Source organism: Amblyomma mixtum, chromosome 3 (genome assembly GCF_055824585.1).
Source record: "Amblyomma mixtum isolate Tamu chromosome 3, ASM5582458v1, whole genome shotgun sequence".
NCBI lineage: Eukaryota > Metazoa > Arthropoda > Arachnida > Ixodida > Ixodidae > Amblyomma > Amblyomma mixtum.
Genome location: NC_143014.1, coordinates 57,010,689 through 57,028,190, shown reverse-complemented (window position 1 = coordinate 57,028,190; position 17,502 = coordinate 57,010,689). Strand labels below are relative to the sequence as shown.

General features: G+C 50.3%; 2 protein-coding genes across 5 annotated transcripts in view; both read right to left on the bottom strand.

Annotated features, from left to right (window-relative positions):
- Positions 1–17,502, bottom strand: part of LOC149350274 (uncharacterized) — a 297,408-nt gene that overhangs the window by 3,984 nt on the left and 275,922 nt on the right. Inside the window, exon 1 of one of the 4 annotated variants that reach the window (XM_089579275.1) lies at positions 3,234–3,435. The exons of the other annotated variants lie outside the window; for them this stretch is intronic. Coding sequence (XP_089435401.1) covers positions 3,234–3,391 — 158 coding nt within the window. The 5' untranslated portion in view covers positions 3,392–3,435. Of the gene's footprint in view, positions 1–3,233; positions 3,436–17,502 lie in introns of those variants that run through there. 4 annotated transcript variants of the gene reach the window in all.
- Positions 4,988–5,694, bottom strand: LOC149350277 (NPC intracellular cholesterol transporter 2-like). The gene has a single exon (XM_089576865.1). It carries the CDS (start codon positions 5,547–5,549, stop codon positions 5,097–5,099), a length of 453 nt encoding a protein of 150 aa, XP_089432991.1. The 5' UTR covers positions 5,550–5,694; the 3' UTR covers positions 4,988–5,096.

The following is a 17,502-nucleotide window of genomic DNA, read 5'->3' as shown; positions in this document are numbered from 1 at the left end:
TTTCACAGTGGTGTGGCACTTGACGACGCTAGTGGTTGTCCCAGAATATATCGAGGCCACCGCGGTGGATCAGTGGTTACGGCGCTCGGCTGCTGATCCGAAAGACGCGGGTTCGATCCCGGCCGTGGCGGTCGAATTTCGGTGGAGGCGAAATTCTAGAGGCTCGTATACTGTGCGATGCCATTCCAGGTGGCCGAAATTTCCGGAGCCCTTCACTACGTCGTCCCTCACAGCCTGAGTCGCTTTGGGACGCTATACCCCCACAAACCAAACCAAAATATATCGAACCGCACGCCTGGGCAGTTGCATCGTCTATTGCGTTCGTGTGCGCATACCATGGGAACGCAAGTGTGTTATTGATACCGACCGGAAGTCCGCGCACCACATCGCCTCTCTTTTGCTTGTATGTGCATCGTGGATCGTGGCCATCGGATGTCGTAAACTCTCTCTCTCTCGTTGTCTGGCAGACGAGCGACGAGAGAATGCTCCCGGCATGAGCTTCGACGTCATCATTCGCGTCGTCCTTTGCTGACTTCTCTACAGAGGCTTGGGATACAGCATAATGGCCAGTACTAGCTTCTTCCCTGGCGAATATTCCAGTTGGAAGCGGCAGTTCAGCAAACGAAAGAAAACGCTGTAGGCTCGGCGGCATTTTGCCGATTCAAGTACAGCTCTCTTTCGACATCATTTTTAATTGTGAGCCAACTTTGGAATATTGTAAGTTACTGTTATGAACTTATTGATGAGCAAGGCTGACAGATGGGCGAGTTGGTTCTGATTCATCTTAAAAACAGCCAGAAGACGGGACGCAGAAAATGAGAAGAAAACAGGAGAGAGGCTGGACTATCAAGTGAAATTTCATTCAGGAAAAGAGGCAAAAGACTCGCACAAAGATGCGCGTGCACATGACCCAAACCAGTGAAAGGTCGGACAGAAAACGACAGTCACCGTTGTACTAGCACGTCACTATAGCACTAGCCCGACCTGGGGCTACAGCTCCTGGTCGGAGAAGCCCCTTCTTGGTTACGAGTTAGACAATTCGAGGGTGGCGAAGGATGGGTTGGCAATCGCTTGCATCACGTCAGCTTTACGGAAGTCATAAGCCATCACCGTGTTGAAGTCAGGGCAGATTTCCAAGTTCATGGTAGCTGTGTTTTCAATGCCCCATCTCGTCCGCTTGGCGGAGCATGTTTTGACTGGGATCAGACAGGGTAAGAAACGACCGGATTATGCTGATATGTGGTTTCGCGGCGTCAAAAGCTGGCTGCTATACCTTCCCTTCAAGGTATTTTGCACCGACTAAAGAAACTCGCGCCGAAGTATAATGTTGCTGTTTTTTTTTTTTTTTTTCACAGCTGGGAACAGAGTTGGTGGCCTTTGTGCCGCCGTTAAAAGGAGGCTGGATAAAACCGGGTGAACAAGATGGCAGAGTACGGTACGCCACACAGCTACAGGCTCACCACTTGCACGAAGAATGTGGTTTATCACATTTCGCTGCCTTCTGGAAGAAACTGCTACTGGTAAACGGGCAGATGTCTTAGTGTGCGCCCGAGTGCGCACTTTAGCTCGGTGGGGGGAAGGCAACTTCTAATCTTGCACTGAGCTGCCAATCTCAAGAAAGTAAATCGAAAGATGACCCGTCAGTTAGCACGGACTCCCTTGAGGCGTCACTGGTGGATAGAAATGGTAAACAAATCTGTAGAGAGATAGTAGAGGCATACTATATCTCTTAGGCAAAAACCACGTATGTAGCTAAACCGTCGGTCAATATTCACCAGAGAGAATCCGAATAGGGATCTGCGGATATATTGATTGTGATGGTGTAGTCTTACGATATGCGAAAAAATTGCGTTCCTAAACAACTTCCGGTTAAACAAACGTGCTTGTCCAAAATTTCTGGGTATGGGTTTTTTTCGAGGTTGCAATTAGTGAATGAGGATCTCTCTCAGGAACGGATTTCTGGCCGTATGAGAAAGGACGGGATGTCTCGCATCCTTGGACTGCCGCCATAGCCTCCTCCTCATTCTGAGGGTACCTTCCTTGAGCTGTAGCCATACCACGTGAGGCGTGAGGTACTAGATTTCACGAGTTATTACATCTCTGCAGGAGGGTTGAACATATAACATTCTTTGAAGCGTCACGTGTTATCTTCGCATCTCCTTCCGAATCGAAGATAGCTAATAGAGGTTGTTCGCTCAAATTGTTGCAAGGGATCTGCCATTCTTTGGCATAATTTGCGTCGATTCAAAGACGCTTTCCTTCTTTCTCAGTGCTCTAAACAGCTTCGAGCTAGTACTGGCCGATATGCAATCTCGAGTCTCTGTACAGAAGTCAGCAAAGGACGATGCTGATGTTGATGTCGAAGTTCATGCCGGGAGCATTCTATCCTTACTCGTCAGCCAGACAACGTTCCGCAGATTATCAAAAGAAACTGACAGTGACATTTACTTAAGAGATTTCAGTCACGTGCCTTGAAATTAACGAGAGTTCACGGTATCTGATGGCCTTTGGTCTAGTTTGGTTTGGGTTCGACGTCCCAAAGTGACTTAAGCTATGAGGGACGTCGTAGTGAAGGGCTCTGGATAATTTCAACCACCTGGGATTCTTTAACGTGCACAGACATCGCACAGTACACGGGCCTCTAGAATTTCGCCTCCACCGAAATGCGACCGTCGCGGTCGGGATCCAACTCGCATCTTTTGGGTCATCAGCCGAGCGCCATAACCACTGAGCCACCCGCGCCACCGAGAAAGGAGCCCTTTTGGCTACGCTTGACATGGTATTATACAACGAGTATCGAGAGGCACAGTGAAAAAAAAGCGACGGGGGCACTTACGGCTCCTTACGTGCTTTGAATACTAAAGAATTGTGCACTACTGCTATTTCCGTTGGTGCGTTTGTGGTTAATTATGTCTGCGGTATTCTGTGCGTTTGTGTAACTTAGTCCGCGTCGGCCACCAAACCGCGCACCATTCGGAGTTCCGTGGGTAAATGCTCATATATGCAGAATTGGTCATTCTCTACTTGACATTCACAAATGGCGGCGAGTCCTCATACCACTACCAACGCAGTGATGCAGCGGTTAAGCGATGCCCCACTGCACTGGCAGGTGGCTGTTCCTGTCACAGCATTGTGCGACCCATGTCGCTCTTTCCGAGCAACTCCTCGCTATAGTGCCAGTATTCTAGGCACTATATCCTCGCGCAGCAGGCGCGACGCTACTCCGAACTTACCCGAGCTTACCCGAGTTACTAGCCGAGCTTAACCGAGCTTCCTCCGATTGGCTGGAGCTTGCGCGGTGGTCCTCCGAACTTACCCGAGTTACTTTGTGGACAAAAAGTGTGGACACTTTCTGTACACGCCACGCATGAGTCAAGTAATGCTTGCGCATTAAAAAAGTTTCAATCTCTTTCCACCTGGAAGCACAAGTCAACGTTCTAAACGTCCAAGTCGTTTCTCGAGTGCAACTCATCTGTATGTGCCAAGTCGTTTGTCGCTAGCAAACAGAGAGGGAATGATGGAAGACAAATAATACGCCACAGCACAAGGCGCACATGCAGATATGCACATACGAGAAGTGGCCTTATCTACATGTGAGAGGTAGTAGATAAAGCCCACACAAAGGGCTCAGTCAGACCCCAGTGTAACGAAAAATTGTGTGGAAAGATGAAGCAGGCTCAGCAGTGAGCCATGTTCGGTACAAGTGCGAGCACAAGGACAGCGAAAGGCACGTGCAAAGCACGTGCATTATGCATTAAGTAAATTATGCTGCTGGGTTAGTCTATTATTTTCAACGATTCCGTGGTGAGCAGCGCTGATAAAGGCTACCGCCTTTTCCTTTTCCATTGTCTGCCAAATCTGCACACCATGCAGTTATGCGTTAACAAGGCAACGCAGGAGGCTAATTGGTATCTAGTGATTTAGGTATATTGCACATTGTGTGTATAGTATAATAAGTGGTCCATTGCGCAATAATAAGTTGATAACAGCACTTTCTCTAGTCCCAGTCATATGCGCTTAATAACTAAATTATGTGTTCTGCGTGCTTTCCCACCGTGCGTCTTGATATTTGTTGTGTATTATTAGGCATTGAGATCTCCAGATGAGTTTGCAATCGCGGTCACTGCACAGCTAACTACGGGCTGCTTAAATTCGACACCCCTTTGGTCTAATTGTCTCAAGACTGGTTTACACAGCTTTTTCAAATTATTTCTGGCCTTAAACAGTTGTTGTCCCCATCAGTGATGCGAAAGTGCATTGCTTTCCACATTACTGGGCACTGGGCATTTTCCCCAGTCTGAACACTCCATTAGGTGTATAGAGTGCGGAGGCAAACTATACGCGGCTGATCGTGCAAATCTTGCGAGTATAATTGCACCTAGGGCGATGAATGCAACGAAAAGCCCGAAAATAAAAGCACGGACGCGGGTTGAGGAAACAAGTATATCTGTCTACTCGCTCTGGGCAAGGAGCAGGCTGAAAGAGAGGTGCAGTGCTGTTTTAGATATCACTTCGCACGGGCTGGTGCCGTCGCCGAGCAACAAATGCACAGCTATCCTCGCGCTCTGAACAGTACCAGAGGCACACGTTCACCTTCGCTGTCCGCGAGCGAACTACTGCACCGTCGCTCAATAGTGCGACCATGACTTCTATATCATGTATTACCGTCCCACGGTAATCATTTCCTATTGCAATAAAATCATTGGTTCAGTCTTTCAACGCCGCACCACCCCCGCGTCCGTTTGCGACGGTGAAGCTCGACAGCGCGGGTGACATCGGGATAGCGATCTTTTTACTGGCATCACTCTTGCCCACTACTGTCCATTATCATTACACACCGCCTTTTCCCCGTGCGAAAAATACTGCAACGCGCTGTCTCCGGAGGGTCGGCAGTAGCTGTAACTGACACTGGGAGGGAGTGCTGAACCTAGTTGACACTAGGTTTAACAAACCGTCCAGAATTAGAGAAGCAAGAGCACTCTCGAAAGAAAGTTAAAATCTGTTTTAATTTTTTAAGCGCAGTGCGATGGACAGCTCGCGCGACGGCTTCCGCACACCCCTCGGCACCCCAGAGTCGCATTCACCAATGACGAGGCTCAGCTGCTGATCTTGACGGGGATCAGCTGGCAGACGAGGTTGTTGTTCGCGTCGTCGATGAGCTCCCACTTGACGTTCAGCGAGATGGACGGGTAGGCCGACTTGACGGGGAACGAGCCGCGGTAGCTGTAGCTGCCCTGCGCCTGCACAGGGCAGGCCACTCCGCTCTTGCAGGCGTCCGGCTGCGGCAGCGGGAACGGCAGGGGCACCTCGTGGAACACGCCGTACGCCTTGACGTGGACGCCCTGGCTGACCACCTTGGAGTTGAAGTGGATGGTCACGTTGGCCTGGGTGCCCTTCTTCAGGATGCAGGTGCCGGGCGGCTTGCAGCCGTCGACCTCGAAGCTGACTATGGTGCCGTCCGGCGCGTCGCACTGGGGCCAGTCGCCCAGAGCGCACGCTGTAGACGACAGCAACAGAGCGGCGAGCAACAGCTGACGGCGGACCTCCATTGTTTTCTCGTACGCGCGAGAGCAGCCCACGGCGAACTGTGCGGATCAACACCTCGCGCGTCGTCTTTTTGGCCGACTCGTCACGTGGTTGAGAGCGCGCGGGGCGACGGGGGGCGGTGGCGACGGCCGCCGCGTGGTCTGCGCATCATCGCTTCCCCCTCCCCGCACCGCTGCCGTTGGCATCCGGCGTTATCGGGCGTCACCGGATGGGCTATAGACGTCGTCCGATAGACGGCCGTGAAAGCTGGCTTTGTCTCAAGACAGTTGTTGCTTATATCACTGCGCCGAGTGTTCGCGGGGGGCTGATAGGAGAGGCGCATCGACGAGGAACTCAGCTATCTCTGGCGAAAGCGTGCTTGGCGACGCATTTCATCCTGGAACCAATGGGAGCAGCACGCATCAGCTTAAATGCTGAGCGAAATTGTATATCAGCAGTCTTGTTTTGCGGACGTTCTCAAAATGCGCTCCCTTGAAGTCTCCTTGCGGAGCAATGCAGTGTTTAATTTTTATATTACGAGCTAGTGTGGCTGCCATGCTTTCAAAAATGATTTGGAGCGGCTGCTATAGTTAGCACTGCACAGAAGAAATCCTGTATTTATAAGCTAATGAGCATCACAGTGATAGCGATACAATATATATTATATTTTGTTATACGCCAGCGAAACTTGTTAAAAAGAGCAAGGGTTACACAAGATGCAGAGTTAGCATCTTACGATCTTACCACACAGAACTGATGAGCTTGGCGCTCCATATGAGTCTGGCCTGAGCCGTGCGAGCTCTGCCGAGCAAATTTCTCGCCAGTGTTGCGCGCATGCAGTAGTCGAAAGTGAGCTTGAATTGCGCTTTGTTTACTGTTTCTCACGCACCGGCTATGTGAGACGAAGAACCCCTACGTTCGAAATCCCGATTTCGCACATGTAAAGTGCTGCCTTTGGAGGCTCTCTAGCACCCTTGAAAGTGCTAATCTGAGCGGGGGTGAGAACAACAGTTCATTTTACTTTTTTTATTGTAGTCCATGGTAGAGAGAGGGTGTGGTTGATGGTCCTTTGCGATCACAAAAATGAACAAGGGAGGGGAAAACCTCAGGTTGCTAGAGCCAACGTTTCGACAAGGGGACTTGTCTTCGTCTGGGCGTAAGTAGATGACGCATGTCAAGAACTGCACTGAAGCTTTAATAAATGTCATGCCGGTCCGACACCAAATCAGAAGTTGGAAAAAAAATCTCTGTATCGAACTTTTGCAAGTTTTTGGAAATGAAAACGCGCGCTGTGAAAGCAAGCTGTGAGGACAGATGCGATGTATGGGAGCGCCTACCTCTGCGAGCTGAATAAAGGCACATACTTTCCCAATGAAGATTGACTGACATACGCCCGCGATGTATTTTATGAGGTCATAAAGCCGGCGATATTAAATCCTTTGTCGCAGTGTGGCTTATGTGCTGCTAAGAATCAACATAACTAAACTTGCATTTTTTTCTGTCCGGTATTTTGCATCGTATTTCTGCATAATGCATACCGTGCGACAGTTGGCTCAGGTAATGCTGCCGCCATTCCATCCAACACCTTCCCACCCCCCTCTGTCCGCCTGCTTCCCTGCAGTCTGCAATGCGTCCTGCGCATGCCATGAGCTGAGTTTTCCGCACTATGTCTGGCTTGACTTGCAGACCCGTGCGCTCCGCAATGAACCCTGTATTTCGTCTCTCTGCCAAAACGGGGTATCCACCGCCGGCATCGAGCCCACATCTTCGAACATCACACAGTACGGCGCCGCCACGACTCCGTTAACATGGTACGCTGGTATGTCGTCAAAAACCGCAGTCAATGTCGCATGAGAGACTCCCGAACGCCCGGACAACGATCGTACATAATCTTTAGCCGCATAGTCAAGCGTGCGATACCTATCTCGCGCCACTCGCAACAAGGAAGGGCAGGACAAAGCCCCCAGGAGCGGCTAGTGTAAGAAATCCTCCCCGAGAACGTCGGTCGCCGCCGCAAGGCGGGCCATGCACGAGCGCCTGAACGTGACAGACGCTTGTCGACGCGAGCGGGCGCGCCTCGGAAAGCGTGCAGATTACACGAATCCTTGGTGAAAGGGGAACGAGAGGAGGGTTGAGTCAAAAGGAGCGCTGCCGCCGCTTTGTCTAAGCCGAGGTAGTAGTTTGCGGCGAACCTTTGTGGGAAAACAATGGCTGCTAAAACAATGACGTCCATTTGGAGAGCGAATGAAGCGTGCTCTGCTGCTGCGCGGCGGCGGCGGACACACACACACACGCACGTGCTTTCTGGCGCGCCGACGCCTTCGCGCGCCTCCGGGGCCCCGACAGCTGTGGTCGTCGGGCGGCTTGTTGGACACGGCCCATTTGAGATCCACGCGCCGCGGTCGATGCAGCGGCAGCGTCGACCACGCCGCTTGTCCCGCGCGAGAGACGCCGAGGGAGGACGATGCTCTGTGCGCCGCGTTGTCATAACGACCTGCACGCGCACACCCTGTTTCTTCCTACGGCCACCGAGGCGCATGAGAAACAGGGGAGCCAATCACCGGCTGTGCATGCGCGAAAAACCCTTGGCTCGCAGGAGAGCCAACAGCCTGCGCCACGAAACAAGAGGCCTGAGCCGTGTGTATACTTATACCGCTCTCCCGGCGTATATGGCGTGCGTATCGGCCGCTCGCGATTATGCGAGCTGGGATCAGCCGGCTGGCATGCTTGCTAAGCTCCTAAGTTTGGTCACCATTTGCGTTGACTGTCCTCTCGGAGGCGCTGTCAAGCACTGACTACTAAACGAAAAAAAAAAAAAAGAGGAGCGAACAGTGTGGCGACCGGGTTGGTATCTCCATGTAAGAAAGGCACAATGACTTGACGACGCCCGCTTTATCAGCGATGCGTTCGAGCTTATTTGACTTCTGACCAGTGTGGATCTATTTGTGCATAAAATTATTAGCTCTGGAAAACGAAGATGAGAGAACATTTCTATAAAACGCAATAAAATTACAGCAAGGACGAAAGAAATCGCATAGCAGACGAGCTGTTTCTATTTGTGTGCTTACAAGACAGCGGAAATTTCATGGTGAAGTGAAAATTTGCCGTTTTCCTGCATGACTGACTTTAACGAGAAGAAAGTCACTTCCCGCAAGTCCGACTTCCCGTTTTATGCAACGGAAGGATCGCGGTATATAATGGGGAAAAGGTAAGGTGGAAAGCGAGAGAATAAATCCGCTGCTCGCATCGTTTTAACTGCAGTATATGCAGAGTGCTGGCACCTGAACTAAACGGGCTTCAGGTGACTGGATATATGTTTTGCCGGCGATCACGTGGTTATCTGTCTCTCCGCCCACCAACCTCCAAGCGCAGCATGCAGCGCTGCATCGCGACATATCAGGTGATTCTTTTTAATTTTTACAATTTTTTACTTTAAAAATTTTGAGAAATACGTCGGTGCCGAGCTGAATTAACAGGCGATTGATTAACTAAAATTGTTGGTTTTAGGGCGCAGTTATGTGGCGAAATCGAAGGCCGTCATTATCGATGGCGAGCCCACTGTTTCAATTTCATTCATCGACCTTGTGGTTCGAAATACCGGAGGCAAATAATGCGCTTTTGAAAGCTCGTTAAGCTGGCTTTCCCACGTAGCACATTGGTATAATGGCGTCGCTTGCATTTCTAATGCAGCTAGCAGAGACGCAGTTTGTGTATTTTAGGATGTAGAAGTTAACGCGATTTCGGCGACGATACCGCGTGCAGCGACGCCATTCTATAAATGTGCAACACGGGAAAGCCAAAGTGAACTTTCATAAGCGTATTTTTGTCGCTCGATATTTCGAACCACAATGTCGACCAAAAAAAAAAATAGAAAACTGGGCTCGTCTTCAATGTTGACGGCCTTCAATATCGCAATTAATGTTGCGCCCGAAAAACAAGCATAAAAGGTTAATTATTTAATATTTTGTTAATTGAGCTATATCGGGTGCATATTAATGCCGGCATTGCTGTACAGTCCACATGCACAGATCGCACTTACGTATCTCTGACGATTTTAAAAATAAAAATCTGTAAAAGATTAAAAAGAATCACCGGTTATATTTCGTCGAGATCGCGTCACTAATATAATGTCCTATCGGTCGTCAATCGGATTCATAATTTTCGATGACTCCGGACGCTGCGATCCCTGCCCGGTGTCGCACAAGTAAACAATTTCCAGAAGCTGGTTTGACAGTATTTGGCTAGAGCAAAAAAGCACTTTAAATATACAAGGTGTTTCACTTACACAATTGATTTTAATATAGGCTTATTGAGTTAGAAAACACCTTTTTTTCGGCATAGCATTGTCAGCAGTGTAGTATATAAGAATAAAGCTAAGACGTGCTAACCAGCAGGCTGGTTAACCAATATTAAAAAGTTAACCGTTTCACTATTACTGTTAGGCGCCTTAATTGTTGAGAGGCGTATAGAGCACCGTAAGTAATATCCATATCAATTTTTAGAATTTCAAAAAGGCGGTTACCTTCGGCGCTGTGGCCCAAGAAAGTTTGGCTACATCGCGCCAAAATACACGCGCTTTCAAGCTCGCAGGCAAAGCAACCTCTCCAGTGTGCGTAACTCGTCGAAATAGCCGAAATTTGTTGGGCCATAACGCTGAAGGTAACCGCGTTTAAATGATAAAAACTGACATGAATATTAATTACGGTGGGCTACACGCCTCTCAATAATTAAGGAGCCTAACAGTAATAGCTAAAAAGCTAACTATTGAATATTAGTTAACCAGCCTGCTAGTTTGCACGTCTTAGCTGTATTTAAATGTACCAAAAAGCTGACAATGCTATGCCGGAAAAAGCGGTCTTCTGACTCAAAAATCCTATTTTTTAAAACTGTGTAAAATCTTTGGTTGAACACTGTCGTGTCCGGTCGCTGTGTTGAATGCAGCGAAAGACGCACACGGTACTTTTAGACTTCGTTTATTTAAAGCCGATGAGGGTGCGACCAGCGTCGACCGAGGCAGGAGCCGAACTGGCCGCCCGAAGAAAGGAGGGAGCTGAGAAGCGTCCACGGGAGGGAGTGGCTTCCCAGAACAGGAGGAGGGTGCGGGGGCGCACCGTGGGGGGGCATCCGGCGACAGCGTGCGACGAGGGGCAAGCGGTCGTTAGGAGGGGGATTGAGTGGTCGTTAGGAGGGGGATGCGAACTGTCGTTAGGAGGGGAATGCGAGTGGTCGTTAGGAGGGGGCGCACACACACAAAAGCAATAAGGGGACACAACACTTCCTTCCCCCTTAGAAAGTTGCCTGGTATCGTGCAGGGGGTCGGCGCTCACGCGTGGAGGCGCGCTGGCTTTGTGCGCTCGGGGGAGAAACACTTGTAGGCTGGCTGTTGTTCGCTGTGTCTCCTAGGTCTGTCCTGGGCGAAGTCTCTTCTTCCGGGAAGGGGTGCCAGGCTATGTGGGAAGATGGTGCACGTGTTCTCTTCGCTGGCGGACAGCTCTCAGACGGCGTCGTAAATCTACGCAGCTGGTTGAGATGTCGGCGTGCTACTGTGCCATGTATGTTGACGAGCCAAGAGCGCAGGCCTATGCGTCTGACAATTGTAGCTTCCTCCCAGCGTGGCTTTTTCAGAAACTGTCGGGCGAGGACGCGCTGCCCCTCATTAAGCGTGCCGCAGCGCGGAATTGCTTTTTCTTCCCGGAACGTCTCTGCCTTTGGCTCGGGGAGGATGGCTGTGAGCTGGGTTCGCATTTCACGCTCGAACATCATTTTCGAGGGGGTCTCGCCTGTTGTGCTCTGAACCGTCGTGTGCTGCTTGAAGAGAAAGCGCGCAAGGCGGCGCTGCAGCGAGCCTGTCTGATCTCTTTCAAGGGCGCGTTTTAGCTCGGCTACGTAGCGCTCGGCTTGTCCGTTTGTCGCTGGGTGGTAGGGGGCCGATGTAACTGATGAGATCCCGTTGTCGCGATAAAACTTGAGGATCTCCGCAGACACAAACGGTGTTCCGTTGTCCGACACTACCTTGCGCGGCAGGCCGAACGTTGCAAATAGTGATCGGAGGTTGTCAATGACTGCTGCCGAAGTCGTCTGTCCCATTTGCCTTATCTCAAGCCACTTTGTGTAGGCATCTACGACCACAAGGAAAGTGCAGCCCTCAATTGGTCCTGCAAAATCAATGTGCAGTGTGTGCCATGGTGTGTCTGGCTTTTCCCATTCTGGGACAGGAGCTTTCGGCGGGGCGCTCCGGCTGCTCTGGCAAGGCTTGCATTCTCGCACCACTGTTTCGATGTCGTTGTCAATGCCAGGCCACCACATGTAGCTTCTGGCACACTTTTTCATTGCAACGATGCCCCGATGTCCGGCGTGGATGAATGACATAGCTTGTGCGCGTAGTTCTCTCGGCATCACAACTCGGGACCCAAATATGATGCAGCCGCGATGGGTGCTCAACTCTGTAGCTCGCCTGCGGTAAGCGTCGAAGTTGTCCCCTTTGAGTTTATGCACGTTGCCTTGTTGAACAGCTGTGTAAACTAGCCGGAGAGCTGCGCACTTCTGCGTAGATGCTGCAACTGTGCCTGCTGTAAGCGGAGGTTCTGGCAGTGCTTCGAACATCAGAACGTCTCCTGGTGGAAATGGTTCGTCAACAGTTGCGTCTAGTGGCAGACGGCTTAGCGCATCGGCGTTTTGATGTTTACTCCCATTGCGGTAGACCAGAGCGTAGTCGTACGCTGAGAGTTTGATGCATATCATCACGCCTAGTGGAGAAAACCAGTTTCTCCCTAGAAGGCTTGATCCTGTGCCCTTCACAACAAGCAGAGGTAGCGTATGGGTCTGGCCGTTGTAGTTAACCTGCACGTTGGCAGAGCCCAATAGTGGCAGATTCTGTCCTGACCACGTTCGCAGGTGCGTGTCGTCTTGTTGCAGGGCGGGTGCGTCAGATGGCCATGAAGTTCGGAACGTGTCCTCACTGATCAGAGTACAGGCTGCGCCGGAGTCCACCTCGAACTTAATCAGCTGGTGATGTACGCTTACTTCTGTAAAAATCTTCGGTCGCGTGCCGAGATTCATGGTGTTCAGGTCGTACAACACAGATGGTGTTGCTGATGTTGTTCCATGGAGATCAGATAGCGGCGTATTCTCTGAGGCGTTGACGCTGTGATTAGGCTGGGAAGGTGACTTTATCTTGGCAAGTCTCCGTTTCGTAATGCATGCTCTTTCGATATGCCCTCGCTTGTGGCAAAAATTACACGTGGCTGACTGGAATCGACATCCCTGGGGGTTGTGTTGGTCGTCACACCGCCAGCAGCGTTGTGCCTTTTTGACCGATTTTACAACAACAGAAGGCTTGCGCACCTGGTTGCTTGTCTGGTGTACCGGCTCGGTGTTCCGGCGAATCCCTCTCTGCTGGTGACCGGCGCTCTCCGCTCGAACGGCGATGTCGTAAGCTTTGCTGAATGTGAGGTCCTTCTCAGCGAACAGGCGCTGCTGCAGTGACTCGTCACTCAGTCCGCACACAAATCTGTCGCGTAACATCACGTCCAAGGGAAGCATGGTGGTGTTAGCAGAAGAAGCTGCGTCTCCCTCCTGCCCGGTAGCTGTTGTCGACAGCGTTCCAAAATTGCAGTCGGCAGCGAGCTTCTTGAGCGCGGCTACGTAGGCGCTCACAGTTTCTCCTCCCAGTTGATCTCGTCGTTGGAAGCGAGCCCGGCTGTAGACCTCGGATGGCCTTGGGTCGTAGTGCTTTTGCAGCGCTTTTACGATGTCGTCGTAAGACACTGCCGCTGGTGTGCTTGGCTGAATAAGGGCGCAGACAGTATCGTAGGTCTGCTCCCCGCACAGCGTCAGCAGGTTGGCCCTCTTCAAGGCTGGGTCTGTGATGTTGTTAGCTTCAAAGTAGAACTGAAGGCGTCCAACCCACGATGACCACGATGAGCCGTTGAACTCTGGTATCTGATTGGGAAACCCTCGCGTAGCCATGGCTTGTCAATAGCGTTGCGTAGCGCGGGTCGAATCCACTTTCTCGTCGCCACTGTCGTGTCCGGTCGCTGTGTTGAATGCAGCGAAAGACGCACACGGTACTTTTAGACTTCGTTTATTTAAAGCCGATGAGGGTGCGACCAGCGTCGACCGAGGCAGGAGCCGAACTGGCCGCCCGAAGAAAGGAGGGAGCTGAGAAGCGTCCACGGGAGGGAGTGGCTTCCCAGAACAGGAGGAGGGTGCGGGGGCGCACCGTGGGGGGGCATCCGGCGACAGCGTGCGACGAGGGGCAAGCGGTCGTTAGGAGGGGGATTGAGTGGTCGTTAGGAGGGGGATGCGAACTGTCGTTAGGAGGGGAATGCGAGTGGTCGTTAGGAGGGGGCGCACACACACAAAAGCAATAAGGGGACACAACAAACACCTTGTATGATTTGTTGCAGAGTTGATGAGGGACGCCGGCAGTGAAAACTAGAACGTTTCGGCTTTTAAAATTTTCAATGATTGAGTTGAAACAGCGTTGCAGGAGCCTAGAAGCTGGAAGAGTGCATTTACGCAGGCTTTCGCGCCTTTCACCCGAAGCAAGAGGTGATTACCTCAAATTTTACGGAGATTTTAGTATGCGGCGTCCAGCTACTTGCATTAAAGGACAACTGCCCCACTTTTCGAGAATTCCGCCCTATTGAAGGATTGAAACCTGTATAGGCTGTAGGTAAAGCATTCCACATGTTTTTGCGTTAGTATTTAAAATAATGACGCAATCAATGATTAAATTTTAAGCTTCTTCTCACAGCACCAAAGGAGTGCGGAGAAGCTTGGTGTGATATCACGGAAGGTAAGATTTTAAATTTTCGCTGCCGTCAACCACACCCTGCCGTGCTTTGTTGGATGCTGCCAAACAACGTTCAGTGATCTTTGCCTTGGGTGGCGTTGGTTTTTATTCTTGAAGCAAGCGTTTACGCGTTGGAAATGTACCGGCCCCTTCGATGACGTCATGATGCGCCCCCACTTGGCGCTGTGCGCTGCGAAGAAGCTGGAAGGCCATCGCGATTTTAGTCGGCGATTACGTCAACATTTCAAATGCTAGCCCAAAAGGACTTCGCATGCGTTACCTTCAAGTTTCACACATTCGACCCTTTTAAGCTCGTCGATTTCTAAAACCTACACAGTTGTCCTTTAAGCAGGCGACGAAAACAGGGATAGTGCAGAAGTTCTGGCCACAAAGAATATTCCCCAGAGACAGTCTTAATAAAGCTGGATTGCTTTGTGTCTCTGGCGACGGTAGAATTCGGGTCCTGATTGGAGGGAAAAAGGATGGCGCTGGCCAATAAGGGGAGGGTTAGATTGTGAAGAAAATACAGTAAAAAGTTATCAACAGCGCATGAAGTCGACAGCAATAGCCCTCGCGAGGGCTTCTTTTATGCAAGCTCTCCTTCTTGCGTTTCTGCTATCGTTTTTGGTTCCTTATTAGGAAGTAAAGCGAATACATCCTAGAGAATGCAGGAGCTATTTCAAAAGAGCCGTTGTTTTACATGTCAAGCGTGCCCAAAAAAGACTAGCGCTGCACGTCACAGTTAAAAAGGACCACTCAGCCTGAGGCTGACACGAGCTCGGAATTTAACCTGTTAAAGGAACCAAACAGCTGAAAAGAAGCCGGTGATGGGCGGATAGTAGCGAGTTCAAGTGAGCTTAGCGAAATAAAAATGCTGCGAGAATTCACGCTTTTGTTCCGTGGAGCGTTTACATTGAAAAGAAGGAATCGCAGATCTCGCTGAGAGAGCTGTAGTTCTGTTCTTTTTTTTTTTTTTTGTTATTCGGGTCAGTGTTTTCTTAGGCTGTCAGGCTCGCCATGCATACAAAGAAGAGGGGTAAAAAAAGATTCACAAATTCCTTTCAGATGGAATCGACCATTTCAGCCCGGGAGAGAGCGCGCTTTGAGAGCGACCAGGGCCTTCGACTCGGAGCCGAGGTTGGGCGGCGATTAGGCGATCTATAGGAGACAGTGGACGGTCTTTTTGAACTCGTTCTATCCTCGTGCTGAGCTTGAATTGTCGGCGAACTTCATATGAGGGTTAGGAAGCTGTTTACAATAAGCTGCCACCGGAATGGTTGTTCACGGATTAGAACGTGGATGGCGAAAGATTACGTGTGGAAAAGACGCGTGAGGCTGCAATTAATAATGCGGTAATGTCTTATCCACGGTGGCTGATTTATTACGCATTCGTTACACAGCTTTCTTATCTAGATCCTTGAAACTTGATCGCGTTCTGTTTACGAACAGCGGCCTAATCGGGGAGGGTGCACTGCGTCCTTGGTACAACATTTTAAGGTATGGAAAAAGAAGACGTTAAAAATCGCCTGACGTTTCGGCCTTTCTCAAGGCGAGGAAGTGATAACGGTACCGCTGTGTATGCAGTCCCCCATCGCCGAGAGGGTCAGCTCCTGCCCCTATCGTAGCCCACATGGCAAAGAGTTGCCGAGAGCCCACTACCTCTGATGGCACAAACCGCATACGTGGATCGCATTCATTGCCCATGGGCGGGCAACCAATTCGTAGCTGTTTGCGACATATACGCCCCAACTAAGTTGACAACGGAAAACTAAGTTGTAAACTTCGGAGGGCTGTTTATTTCCGTAAAACAAACAAACAAACAAACAAGCAAACAAACAAAACGTGTAGGTGGTAGTTTGACAGAATCGCGACTCAGAAAAAAAAAATGGAGGAAAGAAGTAAGACATGATGTTGGGCTAGTCGGTTCATGGTTAGAGAATACACACACACACACTGCGCTTTGTGTGTGTGTATTCGTGTCTTCTTTTTTCCCGTCGTCTTCGCGCAGTTCTGTTAGGAAAGAAGTATTGACGTACGGTGTCAGTGACTTGACATGTATTAGGGACATGTAGTACACGCTTAAATGGCTGCACCCACAATTCCACTGCGCTCACTATTTTGTCTCCAGTCTGTGCACCTAGTAGAGGTAATCGAAATCCGAAACAAGTTCTATCATCGCAAAGCACGAGGCCCTAGGAATGGACTGCAATATGTCTTATCTTGACGGGGTGTCATGCGACCATAGCGAACAATTTCTGTGCATCGTTGCGATAGCGAACGCCGCGGCGGCGGCAGCTGACAGGATGTCCGCTGTGCCCTTGGCGTAATAAACTGGCGTCATTGGCGGGCCCCGCCTCTCCATTTGCGTGATGCGGCGCCACGTATGCATTCACCGAAGACGGCGTGACCACCCAGACAACATGCTTGTAGAGTTTATCGTGTGTTGCATATTTCGCTTCCTGTGGCGTATTGGAGTAGAATCTGTTTTTCGCAGCCGTAAGAAACGCATGACTTACATGCCGCATATTCCTCTAACACAATGAAAAATTACTGCACGAACCGTATGTATTGATGGCTAGCTGAAAAAAAAAAAACGGTCGATAATGAGTCAGTTCAACTTTTGCCCGAGGCCTTGGCCGGATACTGATAGCGCGGCCTCCAGTGACTCCAGTATGCTACAGTCGCTACCGCTGGACTGAAGTTTGCGGCGAGATAAACGGAACGCCTCAGTCGTTATCCGTATCTGCTGGTGTTTTTTGTTCACCTTTTTTTGTGCCCTTTGGCAATCTCTGAAATCTCGCAGCCCGAGATAGTGGATGCGCGGCAAAGCCTGCCCGGTAAAGTGCAAACACACCGAAGTAATCCTCGAATGCTTCCCAGGATCAATCAGCCTTTTACGCCTCTCAGACGGAACCGTTGTCTAACCGAGAGTCAGAACCATCTGCGCGTCAGAGATGCCACTGACACTTTGATTCTTTTCGTTGAGAGTTTAGAGCGCAAATGTTTCTTTTCTTCGCCTTCCTGGCGAACATTTAACGAGATAACTGTCTGGACGTGTGCTTGAAGTTATCTTGCCAGTTATCTACGCGGGGCTGATTTCGAAGCCATCCAAGTATGCGGAACTTTTTCTGGCCGCGCGTCGCTGTTTCGATGAACACTGCGCGAAAGAATGCTCTGAT

Excerpts from the sequence above, each read along its gene's own strand:
- LOC149350277 (XM_089576865.1), bottom strand. The coding sequence starts at position 5,549 with ATGGAGGTCCGCCGTCAGCTGTTGCTCGCCGCTCTGTTGCTGTCGTCT.